At 40.9% G+C, this 23,680-nt stretch overlaps 1 protein-coding gene across 3 annotated transcripts; it reads left to right on the forward strand.

Moving 5' to 3' along the window:
• The first annotated feature begins 8,886 nt into the window (after nucleotides 1-8,886).
• Nucleotides 8,887-22,331, forward strand: LOC306920847 (high-affinity choline transporter 1-like). Of its 3 annotated transcripts, none has more exons than XM_079497781.1 (9): nucleotides 8,887-9,035; nucleotides 9,360-9,595; nucleotides 9,899-10,012; nucleotides 10,136-10,291; nucleotides 10,638-10,786; nucleotides 17,067-17,210; nucleotides 17,635-17,788; nucleotides 18,928-19,145; nucleotides 19,394-22,331. In XM_079497781.1, exons 2-9 carry the CDS (start codon nucleotides 9,412-9,414, stop codon nucleotides 20,069-20,071), a joined length of 1,797 nt encoding a protein of 598 aa, XP_079353907.1. In that variant the 5' UTR covers nucleotides 8,887-9,035; nucleotides 9,360-9,411; the 3' UTR covers nucleotides 20,072-22,331. The 3 variants fall into 3 exon arrangements, with proteins under 3 accessions (XP_079353907.1, XP_079353909.1, XP_079353908.1); XM_079497783.1 differs by having other exon boundaries at nucleotides 17,707-17,788; XM_079497782.1 differs by having other exon boundaries at nucleotides 9,363-9,595.
• Nucleotides 22,332-23,680: the final 1,349 nt, after the last annotated feature.

The raw sequence follows: 23,680 nt of genomic DNA on the forward strand, positions 1-23,680 counted from the left end.
GGTTTCGGGTCTCGCGAACATCATACCCCTCACTCGGGTGATCAAGTCCCGACTTACATCCCAGTAGCTACCCTCGATCAGACACACTAGGGAAAGACCAGGGCCACACAATCAATTGGGACCACTCCGGAAATACTCTGCTGGGACTGGGAGGCACAATTCTTGCAAGTGGAGGGACTAGGCTCTGTGGGTTGACTCCAGTCCGGGCCCCTCCTACGTCTCACCAGGTCCACTCCTGCTCTCACCAGGAGTACAGCCAGGACCTGTGCGTTGCACCAGATCCCCAGCACTAGACACTTCATTCAGGAGTGGTGGATTCTTGAGCTGCAATGGTTCTGCAGGCTCCACCTGAAATGAAATGAAATGAAATGAAATGAAATGAAATGAAATCTATATTTACCCAGGGTATCTGGGCTAAGCTCAAGAACTTGTTTCCAGCCAGGCCCTGCTCATAGAACACATTTCATCGTAGTGGTTGATGCCTTGTTCAAGGGCATTTCAGCGGTGGTAATTTTAACGGTGGTACTGCAGGCTCCGCTTGCGGCTCGAATGGCCCCCCTAAAGGCCTCACCGAAGGTTTTTTGGGCTTCCTCCTCACAGAGGATGCAACCCATACTGCTCACCCGGGGTGCCGTCTACATTCCGGCTGTCACCCGCCTCTCCAGTGGTCACCAGACTATACCTGGTTGTCATATAGTCTGTATATGTATCATTCTGACTTGCGAAGCACTGTACGAAGCACTGTATGTACATGTACATCAAGGTGTCACAGTTGCTTTTAGTTTGTCTGGAGAACATCAAAGACAAGCCATGGCACATCTGGCATGCACACACACGCACACACGAACGCACGTCACACACGCACACACGCTGTAATCCGTCATCAGAATACATACTTTGACTAATCGGATGTGTTCCTAGTCAAGCTAATAGTATTCCATTTCAACTCAACTTTTATACTTACTTATTGTCCATTCTATACTGTATGTACAGGGCTAAAGGGCTGTACGGTAGGCAAACAGTACAAAAGTACAAAATAGGATAATATGCATTCCATTACAAGTTTAACTAACTCTATCAAGTGGGGTCCCCCAGGGGAGGATTTTAGGTCCACTTTTCTTTTTATTATATGTCAATGATATGAAGTCAGCCGTTGACTGCAACTTACTTCTTTTTGCGGATGATTCAGCACTGGTAGTCTCTCATAAGAAGAAAACAGAGGTCGAAAAGCTACTTAGTGCTGAACTCCTTAAAGTTAGTGTCTGGCTATCAGACAACAAACTGTCTCTCCATCTCGGTAAAACTGAGTCCATTCTTTTTGGGTCAAATTACAAACTGAATAAGTCTCCTGGGTTTAAAATAGTGGTGGGGGACTTTGAAGTGACAGCCAAGGAATCCATTACTTACCTGGGGTGCATTTTGGACAACAAGCTTTCAGGAGAAAATATGGCACAAAAAGTAGTTTCAAAGGTAAGCCAAAGAACAGCATTTTTAGCTAGAATATCCAGCCTTTTAGATACAAACACCATAAAGATCCTGGCTGGGGCTCTTGTACAATGTCACTTTGACTATGCCTGTACATCTTGGTATACTGGCATTTCTATGACCCTCAAGAAGAAACTCAAGACCTCCCAAAATAAATTGGTTAGAGTGATCCTTAAATTGCATCCTAGAACTCACCTTCTCCCTGCCCACTTCACCAGTCTGGGGTGGCTTAAAGTGGAGGAGAGAGTATCCCAATTTAAAATGTGTCTAGTTCACAGGATTAGAAATAATGTAGCACCCAAATATTTCAGCGACTACTTTTCAAAGGTTAGTGATACTCACAGGCACTACACCAGAGGGAGCCCTACTGATTTCAAACCCTGCCATTTTCACAGCAATATGGGAAAAACATAATTCCTATACTCGGCAGCAGTTCAGTGGAATGGCTTGCCTTCAGTTCCTTTGAAAACTTTAAATCCACATTAAAAAGATGGTTGGCCGATAACATGTCCTAATTTTTAATTTTAAGTATACTGACTTTTTTAGTGTAGAATAGATGAATAGCACAAATGATTGATCTGTATTGTACTGTTGCTCCCCTTCCCCTTTCCCCAAGAGGACCACAACGGAAACAAGCCTGACGGCTTTCTTGTGACTCTATCCTTTTGAAATTTATTTTTCAATAAAGTAATCAATCAATCAATCAACTAAGGGAATAGTAAAAATAACACCCGTGTGAACTGAGTGGTGTAAGGTCTTATATAGCCTGATCAGCTGTGGTCTGATGTAATGAAATCACACCCTGGTGAACTGGGTGACCGTAGCAACCATGCTCATTTTTTGAGCACAGACAGACAGACAGACAGACTAACAAAGCCAGTTGTAGGAGTGGTTTACACCACTCAAAAAATCAAGTAAAATGAAGTGAGGGCCGCTCTTATCATCATACATCACATTCCGTGCTCAGCCAATCAAATCATCACATTCCGTGCTACAAACACATTCCGTGCTCATACGGACATACACACAAAGCTGTGCATAGGAGGGGCTAGCGCCCCTCAACAAGGCAGACAAGAATAAAACCTTTAATAAAGCAGTGTAATAATTGAAGAAATTTGCAAGTAATAAGTCATCCACAGGAAGAGTAAGTAAAAGCTGTTTTCTTTTTCTTCTTTATGTATAGTAGGCGAGCAGCAGTATTTTGTACAAATTGTACAATTGTCTTATTTACATAATCCTATGGTGTCACTGTCAGCAATACATTTTTGCCATCATGGCATACTGTAAAGCTGAGTATCACATAGATCTCGGCAGGATTTTAACCTGCACTTAAAACGAGTTTGAACGAGTTTGAAGTTCAATGGACGTGTGATAAAAATGAATGTATATCTTAATTTTGAATCAAGCAACTTAAAAACTGTCTGTGTACATACACATGTTTCCCAGCGAACCAACATGTGGAAAGAGCATCATAGTTTTATTATAGCTGAGGAAGAGCCCTACTCACGTTAGATTAAGTTTGCAGGAGGGGCCCAACAAAATGTCTCAAATCAGGAACATAGTTGATAGCTAGGGAAATCTTGAGTCTAGAATATTTAGTTAAAGTTAGCGAGCGTGACGTGGAGCCAAATATGAGAAGAGAATACAAAGTAATCAATAAATTGGTTTATGCATTCTGAGACATACAGAGTAAAGCAACAGTTTACATATAATTAAGTCACTCCCTGCAAGGGAGAGAGATCTTCTGGATGACCTGACCTTTATCTTTTCGTACCAGGATCCTGGGCAGCACAGGGTTGCAATGATATGGTCTCAGCTTTTGATGAAAATCACAGTTTAAGGTCATATTGACACAGTTGAGGTTACTACTATGAACAACTCAAATAAGACTAAAGGTAATGAACCATTTGAACTGTGTCTGTAATGACAAGACATTCTTAACACTCCAAACAATACAGAATGTCTATTTATCATCAGGTTAAATTTCCTGTGAAACTTTGCACGCACATTCCCACTGGTGACTATAGGCCATGGAAGAAATGGTATACCCTATACCCTACATTTTGCAAATCAAGTGCCACTATAATAGCACACTCACTCCAGAGGGCCACGTTGCACATTTCTGTCGTAGCAAAAATAGCCGATATACAAGCTCAAAACGTGTCGCACTGCAACGCGTTTTCAGCTTGTAGATCAGCTATTTTTGCTATATTTGAATTTAAATCCTGACTTTTTTTTGCTGTGTTTAAATTGGAATCCTGAAAAGTTTTTTTATTCATTTCAAATGCATTTATACTTATGTTAACTTTATGAACTTAAATACAAATGCATTTGACATAAAAAGAAGACAATAAAATTCAAATACTAGTAATTCAGCTACTAATATAGCGGTAGTCATATAGACTGAAGTAATTAAAGCGGGCCATGTTTGGAATTGTAGCAGCTGAAATCAATAGTATATCAGTATTCTGATATTAACCCGAGGGCCACATTAAGTGAAGGTGAGGGCCGGATGTGGCCCCCGGGCCGCCAGTTGCCCATGCATGTCCTAGGCTAATGGGCGCTATAACAGGCAGATATTTTGGCCTATAAATCTTGAACCGTAGGTCATAATAGGCCTACATTCCAAATTATGTTTTCCTTTGGAATCCTTGGATCATTACGCAACTCCCCCATTTCCTCCTGACAAGTTTCCTCCTGCAAAACATACTTTTTGCTATACTCCTACCGAGTTTGTCCAAACATTTAGTTTAGTTTAGTTTAGTTTATTTCGAACCTTTCACATGTATAACAATACATAATACATTATACAGACACTTGAGTGGCCCGAAAAGGTGTAGGCTGAAGCTAAAAGCGTATAATTGCCTACCCTATTGGTTTACAGAACCAAATAAAAAAGAAATAATAATAATAATAATAATAATAATAATAGAGCTGACAAAAATGTCAGACAGTAAACTAAGAAAATAATAATAATAATAATAATAATAATAATAATAATAATAATAATAATAATAATAATAATAATAATAATAATAATAATAATAATAACAATACTTATAATAATAATAATAATAATTGTAATAATAATAATAATATCACCCAACATCACCCAAAATGGTACACAATGTGTGTGTTGTGTGTAACTGTAGGGGAGTACTGAAAATGCATTTATTTAGAATGTGTTACCCATTGCAAGTAGAAAACTATTCTAGTCTAGGTCATGTTTTGGATGGGACTTGGGTATATATGATAGATAGATAGATAGATGGATGGATGGATGGATGGATGGATGGATGGATGGATGGATGGATGGATGGATGGATGGATGGATGGATGGATGGATGGATAGTTGGATAGATGGATAGATAGATAGATAGATAGATAGATAGATAGATAGATAGATAGATAGATAGATAGATAGATAGATAGATAGATAGATAGATAGATAGATAGATAGAGATAGATAGATAGATAGAGAGAGAGAGAGAGAGAGAGAGAGAGAGAGAGAGAGATAGATAGATAGATAGATAGATAGATAGATAGATAGATAGATAGATAGATAGATAGATAGATAGATAGATAGATAGATAGATAGATAGATAGATAGATTAAAGGGGCGAAACATCAGTGAAGGATGGCTCTCATATAAGCTGATGACTATGTAGCTGGTATTTAGGTACTGCATGGCTGAAGTGGGCCTAGCGGAAGTGGCCGAGAGGTTCCAACACCAACACTATAACACCAGGCCAGGATGGCTCCCAGCTGAAGACCCTACAGCTGGTGCTTAGGCACCGTTGGAGGTGCGTCAGGCAGACATGCCCTGCAATACCAACATCTGCCTGTTACAAACAATGCAGGGACACTCATCTTACAACCGTGCAGACTGTGGCATTCACAAAAGCATTCCAGCAGGGACGTGCACACATAGATATCAAAGGGGGCATCAGCCCCTGCCCTTTTACCCGTCTGTAAAACAACTCTCCAGACCACGAATGCAGCATGGCGAAAGAAATGCAAATGCACTCCTCTCCTTTCCATGCCATCCCAGAAGGCAGCCTCAGGAGAATTGTTTTTATTTTTCCCGAAGTCTCCTGAACTAATTTGTTTCGAAATCCATGTTGTATACACCGCATCTCCAGTAGATAAAGAGTGCAGGGTTGCGCCCCGAAAATAGCAGATCTAGACCTGCTATTTTCGCTATTTTGGCAAAAACAAGTGCCCTCTTATGGGATTTCAGCCCCTAGCTGCCTCTCTAACACTCTCTGCACATGCCTGCATTCCAGAGCAGTAAATAATAAAAACTGTTCAATTAGTTAACCAACACCAGGTTATATTTAGATTAAATATATTTTCAGATAGGCTGCATTATAATGCATTTATTCAAGTGCATGCATGCATGTATTACTTAAATAAAAGTGGTATAAAATATTGTTTATTTTGTTATTGTTGGTGTTAATGTGATGGTTATTGGACTCTTCTCCTATAGGCCTAATAGTTCCATCTCAAGTGAAGAAAATCTCTCTCTCCTGCCCCCTCCCTCTCTCTCTTAACTCTTCTCTCTCCTTCCCCCTCCCTCTCTCTCTTAACTCTTCTCTCTCCTGCCCCCTCCCTCTCTCTCTTAACTCTTCTCTCTCCTGCCCCCTCCCTCTCTCTCTTAACTCTTCTCTCTCCTGCCCCCTCCCTCTCTCTCTTAACTCTTCTCTCCCTCCCCTCCCTCTCTCTCTTAACTCTTCTCTCTCCTTCCCCCTCCCTCTCTCTCTTAACTCTTCTCTCTCCTGCCCCCTCCCTCTCTCTCTTAACTCTTCTCTCTCCTGCCCCCTCCCTCTCTCTCTTAACCCTTCTCTCCCTCCCCTCCCTCTCTCTCTTAACTCTTCTCTCTCCTGCCCCCTCCCTCTCTCTCTTAACTCTTCTCTCCCTCCCCTCCCTCTCTCTCTTAACCCTTCTCTCCCTCCCCTCCCTCTTTCTCTTAACTCTTCTCTCTACTGCCCCCTCCCTCTCTCTCTTAACTCTTCTCTCCTGCCCCCTCCCTCTCTCTCTTAACTATTCTCTCTCCTGCCCCCTCCCTCTCTCTCTTAACTCTTCTCTCCCTCCCCTCCCTCTCTCTTTTAACTCTTCTCTCTCCTGCCCCCTCCCTCTCTCTCTTAACTCTTCTCTCCTGCCCCCTCCCTCTCTCTCTTAACTCTTCTCTCTCCTGCCCCCTCCCTCTCTCTCTTAACTCTTCTCTCCTGCCCCCTCCCTCTCTCTCTTAACTCTTCTCTCCCTCCCCTCCCTCTCTCTCTCTTAACTCTTCTATCCTGCCCCTCCCTCTCTCTCTCTTAACTCTTCTCTCCCTCCCTCTTTCTCTCTCCCCATGCTCTCCCTCCCTCCCTCTCCCTCACTCCAACACCATATGACCTGCCAACAACAGCTGCTTGTTAGTATTGAACTAGGTATACTGTTCACTTCTATGTTGGCATTCAATTGGCTTACTACATTTTTACGAGTGATTTTATGTAACCGTTTTATTTTATTTATGTATTTATTTATTTTATTGTAAAGGTATAGTTAGTGTGGTATAGATAGTGCTTAATACATTTTCTTATGAAGTTTTGTAATTAAGACCCATCACCTCACACAGGCTCAGTCTCAATATTGAGCCAGCATATATGCAGCTTGAGAGGCGTGGAATGTTACTCAGCCATCTGCCATCTAGCCATTGAAATGAGAAAACCAGCCAGTACAAATCTAACAGTCCAATTAAAAACATGACTTTATTGTTTTGCAAAATATATGACTAATAATAATACAAAAAATATTCCGTAATCGGACAAAAAAAACTATTAAAGGTAAAGTAAGTGTCTAAGTCTAAATATGTGTTAAATGGTCTGTATATTCAGATTTGCTATAAGGGTGTTTGTCCATTAACAGGAGTCACCTTGTTCTCTTTAGCTCATAGTAGTTTAAGAGCGTTATGTATTTTTAGAACATGTAAAAAACGAATGAAAAAGCTATATGTTTCAGTTTTGTTGGTTAACTATATATGGAATAGCCTTAGTGATGGGTTGACATTTTGTGTGTGAGTTGGTAATGGATATATACTGTATATACATTTGTGATGATGATTTTCTTTTTGTAAGTTCACATTAATTTTGTTGTAAACAAAGACCGCAAATACATAATTAATGCATCATTAAAAAAAAAATCAGCTTGGGATACCAATTTTATCCAAAGGAGAGAGGAACTCATGCAGGATACAATATATAAACACGTGACATTGGAAGTGATGACACAAAGAAGTGAGCAGACAAAATTGCTAATTTTCTCTTCGTAGATCGATGAGTAAGGCTGGGACGGCTAACACAATTGAGGCTATATTAATGGGTATTCCTCTCTGCTGATTGGCTAATTGGCAACCCACCTGAAAATGTATTTTTAGTTTATTCACTCTACAGGTAGAGTTACATGTAGAGTCAGGGAGACCCTATTGAACAAACACTCTAAGGCAATGATTAGTACTAAGCAGTAACTTTTTAGTAGGCCTATAATACAAAAATATCACTTACACTATAGTCTACCTGAAAAGCTCTATTAATTGTCATAATGGAATGCCAAGTTAAACGTTTAAGCTATGCACAGTATAATCCTCATAAAATCTGACATTTCATTTAAAATATATAGGCACTTAACAATAATATAGGGCCTATATTATTATTCCGGTGTAAAGCCGGAAACTGGTATACTGTGGGGTGAGAAATGACTCTATCCATGGTGCTGAAACAAACAGGTCCGTCATATTGACAGTGCTGTGCATGTGTGGAGAAAGATTTGCATGCACCTTCTTTGATGCGCTTACTTTTAGCCTGTCTTCAGCGCCTAATAGTTTATATTCCGCCCGGCATTTTTGATTTCCCAACACTATCCACAGACGATATCGTTAAAGCTCTCTCCAACGCTCCACATGAGCTAGTCTACCCTAATTGGTTTCCTGACAGTTTTGTCAAGACTGAATTAGATCACTTCAGGTAGGTGAAGTCATTAAAGTTGACCCCAACTCACTGAAACCGGGGAAGTCGGAAATATTCGTTCAAACTGGATTTGAATTGCTGGAAGGTGGGTAATGTTTTACGATTTAGCCTAATTAGGCTATATAGTCTTTTCTGCCATCTTTCTCTCATGCTATTGTTGCTATATTTATTCGGTCGTTTAATTCATTGGAGTTCGGAGAGCACAGCAGGTAGACGCGCACGTGTTGTGCCCACCCCGTTTCCCGTCATAGGCCTACATCTTGGGGACAGTGACGTGTTTCTCGAGCATTGCATTGTACTCATTAAAACGGACGTTCAATTTTATCTGACGTGCATGTGTTCTAGAGACTACTACTGACGGTACCTGCTCTTATAAGCCCCCGCGTGAGTCACATGGGAGATCTCTCCAAGCATTCCTCTGATGGTTTGTCCCTGTGCAGAGCAGACGGTCACAGCTCTTCATAATATGTCCATACGGACGACTCACTCTTCCAAAATAGTATTCTGCCTCAAGTGCCCGGTTCATGACTGGAAATACATCAAGTAAGTTGTTTTGATATTTTTGTCTTTGATATAGGGGACAGATCTGTGTCTTACGACTTTTAGTTCATTTATAGGATCTGAAACAATATTATATTAGATATTTTTTAGCATAATATAATACAAGTCTGAATGTGATTTGCCTGTTAAGAGTTTTGAAATGTAAAGTGGTGACAAATGTGCGTAATTCGGTTTTTACGCATAACCATATGACATCTGAGACATTGGGAACATGGACCTATGAGTGACTGTAGAAATTCGATTGTTGTTTAATATCACTTTGTCTTTTTCTCTCCTTTTTGAATGGCTACATTTATTTTGGCTCAGCAGGACTCGGCGTATCAGTTCCGAGCTGTAGACGGGCGCAGCGGGAGCGACTATGACGGTCCATATTGAGGGAATTGTGGCTCTCGCGGTCTTCTACCTGCTTATTCTGGCCGTGGGCATCTGGGCGGCATGGAAGAACAAGAACTCTGGCCAAGCAGAAGGCACCGACCGCAGCGAAACCATCATGGTCGGTGGGAGAGACATAGGCTTATTCGTCGGTGGATTTACCATGACAGGTACATCATGTTTTGATATGCATTTGCAACTGAATCCCCATAAGATGATAATCAAACACTTACTGTACAATTTTCACACTGAAATCCTGATAGTCTAGTGTTAATTTAACTCTGAGAGTGTAGCCTACATACATTTGCAAAATGTTTATACACTATATAGGATAAATAAATGTGTAGACATGTGTAGACATAACGCACTAAACTGATCGCATATACTGCACTTTAAGCGCCTCCTTTCTATAAACTGATTTGCGTTGAAATGGAAATTGCCATGCTAATGTTGACATTCTGTTATTTTTTTAGCAACTTGGGTTGGAGGGGGATACATCAACGGCACCGCTGAGTACGTGTATCTACCGGAGAGTGGCTTGGCTTGGGCGCAGGCACCTTTTGGATACGCGCTCAGTCTGGTTGTGGGTGAGTTGCGCTTTTGCGCGCGGCATTTATTTACCTTTATTGGACATCAATTAACGACAGTGTATACAATTCGAGCGCAGACATGTTTCTTTAAGAGCATTATGGTTCTTGACCCCTGTTCAGGTGGCCTTTTTTTCGCCAAGCCCATGCGTTCCAGAGGTTACGTCACGATGTTGGACCCGTTCCAGCAGATCTATGGGAAGCGAATGGGTGGTCTGCTCTTTATACCGGCACTTATGGGCGAGATATTCTGGTCTGCTGCCATCTTATCTGCCCTTGGTAAGTTCATACGGATAAGATAGATAGGCAGACACTTAGTGAGAGAGAGAGAGAGAGAGAGAGAGAGAGAGAGAGAGAGAGAGAGAGAGAGAGAGAGAGAGAGAGAGAGAGAGAGAGAGATTCTTTCCTGAATCCTGCCAACATTGAAAGTCACAATATGAAATGAGCTGGGGGTATTTTCATGATGTCACCCCTTTACTGTGTGTGTGTGTGTGTGTGTGTGTGTGTGTGTGTGTGTGTGTGTGCGTGCGTGCGTGCGTGCGTGTGTGCGTGCGTGCGGCCGTGGGTGTGCATTTTTTATGCATCTTTTATCATTTATTTAACCACTCTTTTTTCCATACCTCAGGTGCTACTCTGAGTGTGATTGTGGACATCAACATCAACATGTCAGTGGTCCTCTCTGCTTGCATTGCTATCTTCTACACCCTGGTTGGAGGGCTGTACTCTGTAGCCTACACAGACGTGGTCCAGCTCTTCTGTATTTTCCTTGGACTGGTAAGTTAGCCTATACTCCTAAGCATTATGTTATACTTTAGTTATTGAAAAATATCAGATCTACAAGCTCATAGTGCGGAGCTTGTAGGTCTGCTATTTTTGAAAAATCGTGAAAATGCGGCGCAAATCTTTGAATATATATTCTTTCTTTGCTTCTGGGGGGGGGGGGTCCATATTTTCAGATGGGGGTCGGCGGCAAATTACATATAATCTTTGGGGTCCTTGACATGAAATATTGAGAACCACTGACATAGAAACATGAGTTTTTTCAGAAAATTGTCATGATTTAGAAGACATTTTTTAAATTTCGATGGGTCTAAATGGGTCAAATGAACACAGGATATTACTGTGAATGAAGACTAAAGTGCTGAACCCAGTCTGGTGCTTTGGAGAAAACCATCTCCTTCAGCTCCATCATTCATCACTCTGTACCACTGACTTATACAGACTATACAGTAAGAGCTCTGTACTACTTTTCCCCCTCTATAGCTGAGTTTGTAGATCTGCTATTTTAGGCTAATGTTCCCCATGGAATTCTGGGGTTCAAGTGGTTAAATTACTCACTCAACTGAAATTGGTAAACATACATAAAGGGGAAAGGGAGTTATCAGGTGATCACATACCTGGAATAGGCTTCCTCGAGAACATCATTTCCACTCAGAGAGGCAGAGAGAACCAAAAGTTCACATTGTCATCGTCGAATGGAAACCTCATAGTCCTATATGTCCAAAACCATTCCTTTATTATATTTAAAACAATTTAAAATAGTGAAACTAGCCAATCTATACACATACTCTCAATGCCTTGTATTGCTTGTAGATCTGCTCTTTTCACTACTTTCACTCTTATATGATAAAGTAGACCAGGGCATTAATTTACGGAAAAATGTAAAAACAGATACAAGGTTTTTTGCCCGACAGCAACAATGTTATTATTATGCATCAATTGTGTCAGGCTGTAAACAACAACACAGCTACCTTGAATCTTCCAACCTTTGCAAACATCTGGTTGTCCTGGGCAGCCTGGGAACAGGCTTGGAATTTGTCAATAGGCTCCACAGCAACCATTTTGTTCTTTAGGGCAGGGGTTCTCAACGTTTTTGGCCGGGGACCCCCGGAAATGCTTTGGGAATGTCTCGGGACCCCCGTCCCGCCCCCTCCTGACCCCCAATATAAATTGACTGCTACAATAACGTTAATAATATAGAGACAATACACCATGAATAAATACTGAAACCAGATATAAGTATTAGGGAAGGTGTATGCATGTACTATTGTGTACTATATGTAAACTCTTCATTTCCATTTTCCAATAATTGGATAATTTGGGGACCCCCCAACATAATTTGACGACCCCCCGAGGGGTCGTGACCCACGGGTTGAGAACCCCTGTTTTAGGGCACAAAGGCCAAATTATTAATAAATAATAATAATAATAATAATAATAATAATTGTAATAATAATAATAATAATAATAAATAATAATAAATAAGCAAGAGTGGTTTATTTCATAAAACAATGTACAAGTCTATCAGCACAAACCTCAAGGTTGTTTTTGTTATTTATCCAGAGTGCCATAGTCCTTGTTGCTTTGTAATTATCCAGTACCTAAAGTATTGGCTATTATCTTTGAGACTTTGGTTTGTATATCATGAGGCCCATTTTCTGACCTAGAAAAAAAGCAGTACAGTGTGAACAGCACAGTTGAGTTGAGGATTGTTAATATTGACAAATTGCCAAAGGAAAGTCAAAATTCATATGAAATGAAATGAAATGAAATCTATATTTACCCAGGGTATCTGGGCTAAGCTCAAGAACTTGTTTCCAGCCAGGCCCTGCTCATAGAACACATTTCATCGTAGTGGTTGATGCCTTGTTCAAGGGCATTTCAGCGGTGGTAATTTTTAACGTGTCGGACGGCTGGTTCGAACTGGGAACCTTCCGGTATCTAGACCGCGCCGCTATCCGTTCGGCCACCGCTGCCACCGCTGCCACATACACACTCAGTCCTGGACTAATCAGAGTCACTGGAATCGTTTAAAGATGGGAATGGTGAGTCAGGGGGAGTTGCTCAGTTGCAGTGTGTATGATGTGGATGTTTGACCTGTTCCGTCTTCAGACTAATTATGTTAATTATTATTATCATTATTATTATATTAATATTGCTTACTACAGCTCAGGCTACCTTCTCTTCGCAGACGTTTGCATTCGGCACATCAGGAAGAACAAGATATAAATAATTTCCGAAGGACATGATTGCAGTATATAAAAAAATATATATAAAATCTACAACATGATTGAAATATACTTCTAAGACATGATTAGAGACGAGAAGAGAATACAAAAGTGATTTGGTCAATCAAACAACCTTCAATTTGTTCATAGAAGAAAGTTGTAAACCAGTAGAATATTTGTCCCAAAGTGCAGTACTGACCATGACTAGTATGATAAGGGTGGGGGGGGGGGGGGGTGACTAGATTGATGTGTTTTCTCCAGCTGAGTTTCTCATCTACTAAAACTTACAAATATATATATATTTTTTTTTCCATCAAAGACAATACAATTTGACTTTTTTATATATAAAAATAATAATTTATTTGCTTGGAACCATGTAGAAATTTGTTCCATGCCTTTATTTGCCAGTGATATGAGGGAATTAAGGTCGTGTGTGTGTTATAATTAAACTGGTGAAAAGCGAAAAAGTATAGGAAAGAACCTGGGACAAACAGAAGGCAAATCATTAATATAAATAAGAAATAATAAGGGACCCAAAAACGACCCCTGGGGGACTCCAGACAGAAGCGTCGTCCTGACTGATACTATACCAGGCATTTACGGAAACATATTGTTTTCGATCACATACATAACTCTGAAGCCATTTTAGAATGTGCCCTTGGAAACCATAGAACTTATCATATACAATAATACTCTTTAGCAATAAAGTAGCCTATATTTTGCAAAACATATAACTGGTGAAACACTGTTTTAAAAGTGCATTATCAAAGTGCAGTGTTCAGAGGTGGGCAGAGACTCCACCCCTGTAAAGAGTACAAATACGACAATACGACAGTCAAAATGTTACTCAAGTAAGCGTAAAAATAGTACTTGCTTTTAAATGTACTCAAGAGTACATTATCTATCTATCTATCTATCTATCTATCTATCTATCTATCTATCTATCTATCTATCTATCTATCTATCTATCTATCTATCTATCTATCTATCTATCTATCTATCTATCTATCTATCTATCTATCTATCTATCTATCTATCTATCTAAATGGGGTCACACTCTCCTGGGGTGTCACATCTACATAATACGCTATCTAAATTACATCATTTTAGCCTATGCCAACATTAAAAGTTCAGACTTGGCTGGCCTATATACTGTACGTTCGGAAAGCCATGCATTGGAGGGCCCCTCAAACATACCGACGTGAAAAGGGCAAAGGAAAAAACAGTGAGATTACCTGGGTCACATGGGGCAGTGCAGGTGGTATTTGATTTAGACTAGTCATTGGTTAGACCAGTCATTAGTCCTACAACTACAACCTATCTCAAACCCTCACCCTAATACCCTAACCTCCCACGGGGCAGCACATCTAAACCTAAACTTAACCCATGTCTAACCAATGACTATAGTCTAAACTAAGTATGCACCCCTCTCTGGGGCCACAGGGTATATCATTTAAAACTAAGGCTGCAGGCAGCCATGGCCTTCATAGCCTCCATGACATTCCTGACCTGCCTGGGAAATGACAAGATAAAAAAATAAGTTAGTTAGCCATTTGCTATGCATATAAAAATATACATAGAAAACGCTGTCATAGTTAGCCATAATAGCGCCACCATGAGGCCGACCGATAACATTATAAGTTAATTAATTTTAGTAATTATTATGAACCTCCCCTCCATGTTTTGTAACTCTAGCCCTTACGGTCTCTGAGGAAAAAATACTTGAATGTGAGTTTTCGCATTTTCCCATTTATGTCAATGGGGAAATTTAATGCACGAATAAATTAATATCAATTAAACTATACAACATTTCTCTTAGCAATGAGTAAGCACACCATTCCCGATGAAGCCGGCTCAAGTGCGTACCGTCAAAACTGTGGGAGGAGTAGCGGTCTGAAGTTTAGGGTTACTCTAGAAAGAAAAAATAATAATAAACTAGAACTGCATTCTGTCGAGTGCCTACTTGCTTGTTGCACACAAGTAGGCCATAAATGGCCTACTAGTGCGCAAGCAGAGCGCGCAAGTACTGTCGACCGCTACAAACTGTCAAATCTCAGCTTCTCTTTGAAAGAACGATTAGATTGAAATATTGAATTATTAGGTTTAGCTATTTGCTACGTACCTACTTTTTGCACGTAAAAAGTAGTATTATGAAGTATATCGTAATAAAGATGTGGATTAAAGGACCCAATGCCTTCGATGGTGACGTATATCTCGATCAGTGTCGGGTGGATTAAAGGAAATGCCTCTATGTACATGTATATGTAATTTGTAAGTTGATTAGCGGTATACTGTGGTTACTTTTGATGCATATGCACCGTCCCAGCATATGACGTCAGGGTATAACTGGTATAGCTAGCTCTCAATGATGACTAGCCCTCAATGATGACGTAATAAAGATGTGGATTAAAGGACCCAATGCCAGAGTGTAATTGGTTTTCGATGGTGACGTAATGACGATACGTTTTAGTGTAGGGAGGATTAGAGGTAATGTTCCTATGTGTATATGTAATTTGTAAGTTGATTAGCGGTATACTGTGGTTACTTTTGATGCGTATGCACCGTCCCAGCATATGACGCCAGGGTATAACTGGTATAGCTAGCTCTCAATGATCACTAGCTCTCAATGATGACGTAATAAAGATGTGGATTAAAGGACCCAATGCCTTCGATGGTGACGTATATCTCGATCAATGTCGGGTGGATTAAAGGAAATGCCTCTATGTATATGTAATTTGTAAGTTGATTAGCGGTATACTGTGGTTACTTTTGATGCGTATGCACCGTCCCAGCATATGACGTCAGGGTATAACTGATATAGCTAGCTCAGTAGTCAGTAGTCATTACGTCATTTGCTGGGACGGTGCATACGCACTCCTGGCGAAACTAGTACTTGCACGCTCTGCTTGTGCAAGTAATAAAGTGTTACAATTACAATAGTCTGGTTGCTGGTGCCCTGTTAGGGCACACACTAATTACTCCCTGCACCTGAATCCAGTTAGGGTAGGTGTGCACAACAATTGTGTGTTGTTTTCTAGAGTAGCCATTTTTTTTTCTCCTTTTCCTCCAATTTTGTTGTTATGCCAATTAACCCTCGATCCCCACATTTCTGTGTTAGGCTACTACTCTTGTACACTACTGGCCGGCTCACCACAGACAGTGAAGAACCTCCAATGGGAGGATGGGAGCTCTATCTTATTCCTCCCATTCAACATCCCCCACTGTGGTTTGAGTAAATAGTAAATGGTGCATTTAGTGTCTTTATCCAAGGCAGTGTGAATATGAATGTGCATTACATTCACCCATTCACACCCATTCATACACTGATGGCGGCGGAAACCATGCAAGGTGCAATTAGGGGTTCAGAGTCTTGCTCAAGGACACTTCGACACTAACTCTGGGGAAGCCCACAGGGATTCGAACTAGCAACCTTGCGGTTACCATCCAGCCACTCTACCTTAGTCACTGCCGCCAACATAGACTAGAGCAGCTAAAGAGTGTAATGAAATGTTCCAGGTGTCAATGGCAGAAGAGTTCTTCCCCACTAATCACCTGTTCCCTACCACTGCTTTAGACCAGGGGTTCTCAACCTTTTTGGCTGGGGACCCCCGCCCCGCCCCCCTCCTCACCGCCAATACCAACTGACTGCAAACATAACCTTAATAATAGAGAAAATATATCATAAATTAATACTGAAACCAGATATAATCATTAAGGAAAGTTTATGCATGCACCACATACTATGTAAACTCTTAATTTCCATTTTCCAGACTATATTTTCCTTTTTTTTTTTTTATAATTTGGGGACCCCCCAAAATAATTTGGTGACCCCCCCGAGGGGTCGCGACCCACAGCTTGATAACCCCTAGTTTAGAGACTGACCTGTGAGTCTATTATCACCCATTCTTAATGGTATAAACAACTGACAAGTGTTTCCACGTCTCCTATAGCAACAATTGACTGTTGGTACATAATATGTACCATCCAGCAGTTTCAGTTCCATTCAGAATAACATTGGGTTTTGTTGTATGTCTTGTTTATTCCAGTGGGTCAGTGTGCCTTTTGCTTTGAACCACCCAGCGGTGACAGACATCACTGTGACGGCCGTGAAGCACGTGTACCAGGCACCTTGGCGAGGCGTCATCCACAGGGACGACATCTGGACATGGATTGACAATTTCTTTTTACTGGTACATATACATTCTAAGATATTAATGTCTCAGAGTTTTAGTTGAGATGTTAAGACTACTCTTGTGTGCGGTGGTACAGTAAAGTGCCTGCCCAGCAGAGGTTGTGGCTTTCGTGCATCCAGCTTTGTCGAGCGTCTACATACGAACATAATTGGCTGTGTTCCGGGGAGCGAAGCCATGAAGGGAGGAATCAATTGGCATAACAACTATAGAAAAAGGGGTAAAAATAAATAGACTGCTCTCTCAAGCTATCCATTTACTATTCTTGATAGTCATTTACCATTCTTGTATTTTACACAGTAAACTCTTCATTTACCAATTTGTAATGCCAAGTTAAATGAACACTGAGGATTTTACTGTGTAATTGGAGTGTATACAAATGTTGTATATTGTAAGTGTCTTATGGTTTGTATTTGCACTTTAGATGCTTGGGGGCATACCGTGGCAAGTGTACTTCCAGCGGGTTCTGTCTTCCTCCTCTGCTACATATGCGCAGGTCCTCTCCTTCCTGGCTGCTTTCGGCTGCCTTATCATGGCTGTGCCCTCCGTTCTCATAGGAGCCATAGGGGCATCTACAGGTTAGACTGCTACACGCATGCACGCGCGCGCGCACACACAAGCACGCACGCACGCACGCACGCACGCACGCACGCACGCACGCACGCACGCACGCACGCACGCACACACACACACACACACACACATGCACATTCTCACACACACATGCACATTCTCACGTCACGTGTGTGTCATTTGGAGATACCTCAGTATGTTGCTCTTAGATCTAAGAGAGTTTGATAAATAGCAGCTGGTTCACCTCATCCATAATGAGGTAGGCTAGCAATCCGCTTAATAACCATGGTGGATCTGTAAATATTACATTAGAGGCAGGGGACCAAATTAGAGGTTTGATCTCCAGATCAAAGTCCTTGGTGATACTGTGATTACAACTAGCAATGTTTACTCCTGTTTAATAAACTTTGGTTTACCCTGGTGTAATACATTTTAATTGCTATGTGTACATGTGTCTTGCAGCCACTGATATTTGTTGTATGTTTCTCCTTTTTGGTTTTCTTATGGAAGCTCTACCCTCCTTTTGCTTATTTGTTTAAAAAAACACTTTTCAACCTATCTCTGTACAATAGGTCCTCACTAATATTCATGATAAAATGCCACCATTTCTTTCTACCCAGTCTGTGGGCAGTTCAGAAACCCGTCCACCAGTGACATCATTGATGGGGAATCCAAGCAAATAGAAACTGCAGGCTTTCTAGTCCTGAAAAGTTGCAATGCCAAAATGGAAGCCATCGTTCTGGCGCTAATAAAAATTAACAAACATCTTTGTAAAAAAAAATCTGCCCACAGCCCTCCAATGAGACACAGACTGAGTAGATTTTTTTTTATCATGATTATTAGTGAGGACCTATTATATGAAGGTGAAGTGGTCCTTTAAGCAAGTCATATTAATTTAAACGTCACAGTCAGTGACAGTTCTAAGACAAACCTTCCGTGTGTGTGTGTGTGTGTGTGTGTGTGTGTGTGTGTGTGTGTGTGTGTGTGTGTGTGTGTGTGTGTGTGTGTGTGTGTGTGTGTGTGTGTGTGTGTGTGTGTGTGTGTGTGTGTGTGTGTGTGTGTGTGTGTGTGCGCGCGCGCGTGTGCGCTTGTTGGATGTGCATTTTCGAATGTGGTAACACATTAACTCCTCTACTTTGACCAGACTGGAACCAGACGGAGTACGGACCTATTCCCCCTAAAGATAATGGCAAAGCTGACATGATCCTACCAATAGTGCTACAGCACCTTTGCCCGCCATTTGTCTCATTCTTTGGCCTGGGCGCCGTGTCTGCAGCTGTGATGTCATCTGCAGACTCATCCATCCTGTCGGCCAGCTCCATGTTCGCGAGGAACATCTATCAGCTTGCCTTCCGCCAGTCGGTCAGTCCTTTTTGTGTTTTGCTATATGATGGAAAAAAATATCCCCATATATATAACAGCTCTTACATTTTGATGGTTGTCAGTTTGTGTACTTTTCAAGGGGCCATGAGTCAGGATATTTATTATACTGTATGTGATGCATTTATTTATTTTCATAATATGTATTTATTTATTTTATATGTATTTAATTTTGTGATGTTCTGTACAGTTTAGTTTAATGTCCTAAACCTTTCTCTCTTCTTCCTCAGGCATCGGACCGAGAGATTGTGTGGGTGATGCGTATCACAATCTTTGTGTTCGGGGCTCTGGCCACAGTGATGGCATTGGTTACTGGAACAGTTTATGGCCTGTGGTACCTGAGCTCAGACCTGGTGTATGTCATCATCTTCCCCCAGCTGCTTAGCGTGCTCTTTGTCAAAGGCACCAATACGTACGGCTCGGTGGCTGGCTACCTGTTTGGCATGGTGCTACGTATAGGTGGAGGGGAGCCCTACCTGCGAATGCCCCCCTTTATCTACTACCCTGGCTGGATAATTGAGCAACGGGAAAATCCCATGACCAAAGTGATGGACGACGTGGTTGTTCAGAAGTTCCCCTTCAAGACAATTTCTATGTTGGCCTCATTCTTAGGTAATGTCGCCTTCTCCTACTTAGCCAAGTACCTGTTTGAGAGTGGCAAGCTGTCCCATAAATACGACTTCCTAGATGCAGTGATGTCCAAGCACAGTGAAGAGATTATGGATAAAACGACACTCGTCCCCCGTGGGAACAACATCGGGCTGTCAGAGATGGCGCCTGTCAAATCACGACTAAGCGTGACCTTGGCGACCGCCTTCACACGCCGCGACACGCTTCCCAAAGAAGCGTGTGCGACTTTCGAGGAGGAGGATTCCAGCCCTGACTCCCCCAATCACGATGCAGAATAACAGATTCAGGATGTGGACAGACCAAACGATCCGGTTGCTAGTTTCTGTAACAAATGTGTCAACCACAAGAACCAGTAACAAATGACAGAAAAAGAATATATAAAAAATGAAGTAACAGTCCACTCCTTGGGACTATTTAGAGCATCACACACCTCAGCCAGGGAAACATGCCATATCAGGACAAACACTGTGGCAGACTGCTGTATAGTAGCTTACTCAACCTTCCAAATATACACAGTCAAATCTTCAGTGTTCATTGAAATGTCTCTAAATGAGCACGAGGGTTTTACTGGGCGGAGGGCTCCCGCTTCACAATTGCCATCATACGAGCACATGAACACGCACAGCTAGTAGAAATCATGTCCATCTCTCCTCAGATCAAAGACAATGAAAGGATATTTCAGAGCCTCAAAATGTGTTTAGTATATTCTTGCGTTCTTCCGTCATGAGTTGTGAGTGGATGATTACATCTGGACATGTCCGGTGTTAATGGATGAGACGTCCTGTACAGTAATAGTAGCTATACAGAGACCAGGACCTGTTGAAGAGAACCGTTGCATATTTTGATCAGATGTCTGTCTGTCGTGACTAATGGACAGACGGGATGGATGCCAGGTACGTATACTGCACTGTGTGAGAACTGCCTGACAGCACAGCTGTTACTTGTGAAGCATGTGAAAGATAATCACTAATAAGGCAAAGCAATAACATAATGCAGATACAGTCATCTACACTATACCTGTAAAATGTGAGCATTCGATGTGATGCACACAGAAAGAAGAATGAAGGAAGACAACACAATAGTTTGATTCCATGTAAGTTCACCTCATTACTGTACTGTAAGTTCACTCGTGTTTTCACCTTTGTAGGGATTCATTCATTTGTTAAGGCTATAGATTGACTCTGCAAATAAGAAACATTTCTGCTGATAGAATAGGTGAATATAACTAAGATATATATATATAAAAAAAAATAACAGCTAAATAGTATTACATCTATTTTAGACTTTTGTTTTGCTCTCATTTAGACAGAACAGTGTAGATAGACAATACATTGGGAGGGGGGCATGCGACACAGTCTGGTTGTGATCCCGTGGTCGATGCAGGTTGTCTATTGGTACGCCCTACATTTATGTCTTGCAATGTTGATTTTTGGTTATTTCATTAAAATGTGTATCACTCAGTCAAAGTGAGCCCCAGCAAGCATGGTCAGGACCTAGACGAATTAGTGACGTCTTGATTGTGGCCAGATCAAGTCAAACCAAGACTATAGTCATATCTGGCCCAGAATATCACCTGATTTCAACCAACACACATTCTGCCCACTAAGACGGATGTCCGATCTGTAAATATTCCGTCCGATCGAGGCCAGATCCACTTAAGTCATATCATAATTAGTCAGATCTGGCCCAGAAGAATCTATATTATTTTAACTGGTGAAGTTGTCCTGGAAATGACGTAAAAATCATCCCCATATGGGCTGTGATCTGGCCTAGTCCTGAACGTCACCGGAGTCACCGGAGGACGTCATCATAACGTCATCATGACGTAATTTGGCTTGCTGGGAGCACTCTTCCATCCCGTCTATCATACCGTACATAGTAGAAAATATACAAGCCGTAGTAAAAAGTATAGTTGAATTAAAGCACTGTTGTGGCCACTGTAGATACTTTTATCTTTAACGTTGAGTATCAACGCAGATCTTAATTTCCTTGTAAGGATCATTGTGAACCGAGTCAGATTTCAACGTATTAAACATTATTGTGTATTCAATTGCCTTAATTAACCTTAAAATATGGTGATTTTCATTCACAGTGATGACTGTGCTAATGCTATGGTTTTCTAAGTCTATTCAGACTTCAGTGGACAAAGACTTGAATATGAATGTAACCTCTACAAGTGATCTATTATCACCTAGTAGTGCACATCTACAGATGTCTGTGTAATGAGTTCTGTTGGTGATTTGCAAAGTCAAACAGCTAATGTTGCAGCTTCATTTTAGGAGCAGGTACACATTAAGCATTTCATTCATTTAACGTTGTCAGTAAAGTACAGTTTATTTTCTCTGTGATGTATATGTTTGTAGACATGTGAATATAGTATATAAAATATACAAATATTATTGTTGCAAATTATTCATATAAGATAGATGACAGGACACTGACCCCTATTTATTTTTGATGTCAGAAAACATTGAAACAAGAAAAGAATGATATTACTGGTGCAAACCAAATCATTCAAATTATATTAAACCATGTCTTTGATCACTGGTTTCTTGATTTTTTTAAATGATGTTGTAAAGTCAAAGTCAAGTCAAAGTCATACGATTTGTCACACGCGTTAGCGCAGTGAAATTTGTTCTCCGCATTTGACCCATCTCTTGGAGCAGTGAGCCGCAGCCAAGGAGCGGTGAGCTGCAGCCGTGCCGCGCTCGGGAATCATTTGATTAGTAGATTTCACCACCCCATCCAACCCTTTGATGCTGAGTGCCAAGCAGGGAGGCATTGGGTCCCATTTTTACAGTCTTTGGTATGACCCAGCCGGGGATCGAACCCCGACTTCCCAGTTTCAGAGCGGACACTCTAACCACAACCACTGTGGTTTGATTAAGCCTCGTTTAATCAATTGTATCTTCCTATGTGTTCCTCTCTGTCATAGTCTGTGACCACATTCTATGTTTAGCTGTTCTGTTCTGGAAAAGTATGTTGGACTTGGTATATTTGAGCTTAACCCATTACAACCGGGAAAGCATCTGTGTAATTTTAGTTAAAAGGAACCCTGGATAATAAGACAAATATGCCTTAAAACATTATACTTGCCCTCTATAACTAAAATAAAAAAATAAAAACACCTTAAATATTCTATTTTCATAAATAGAGAATCTTTCACTCAATAGGAAGTTCAGGAACTGCTCCCGTCGCAAGTTGATGATGTCATATGTCCATCTGGTCTAGCCCTATGGAATATATGGAATGCATGTACTTAATACTTAATATGGGTAACAAAGTAATATTTTAAATACTTTATATTAGCACGTGCATTCCATATATTATATATATAAGTATATACCAAGTATAATGTTTTAAAGCATATTTTTTCTTATTAACCAGGGTTCCTTTTTAATATAGCATCAATCATTTTAACCACTTTAACCATTATTTTAAACTTTGATTATTCATAGCTCTGTGAGCTTGTAGTCATATCTGCTCAAATACATATAATGTCGGGGGTCCTTGACATGAAAATGTTTGCGAACCACTGATATACAGTAGCAACATGTTTTTCAAAAAACTACCCAGGGTCCAGTGGATTTTAAATTCTAATTCCAAAAGGGAGGATTTTTACGGCTCTAGCAGTGATTCCGAAACATATTAATTTCAAGGACCCCCAGTTTCACAGGCATTATGCTACGGACCCCCGACTTAATGGCATTTCTATCTCTGGTACCCCAATTTATATTGTAAAACCACTGTTAATTTAACTCTGAGAGTGTACAAATGGAACCAAATACACTCTCAGAGTTACAGACCCATCACCCATAAGGGTCCATTTGGTTCCTAACTATCTCTAATTGAGCTAGGTACCCCCAGGAACTCCCTCAAGGACCCCA

This window comes from Electrona antarctica, assembly GCF_951216825.1.
Source record: "Electrona antarctica genome assembly, chromosome: 3".
Taxonomy (NCBI): Eukaryota; Metazoa; Chordata; class Actinopteri; order Myctophiformes; family Myctophidae; genus Electrona; species Electrona antarctica.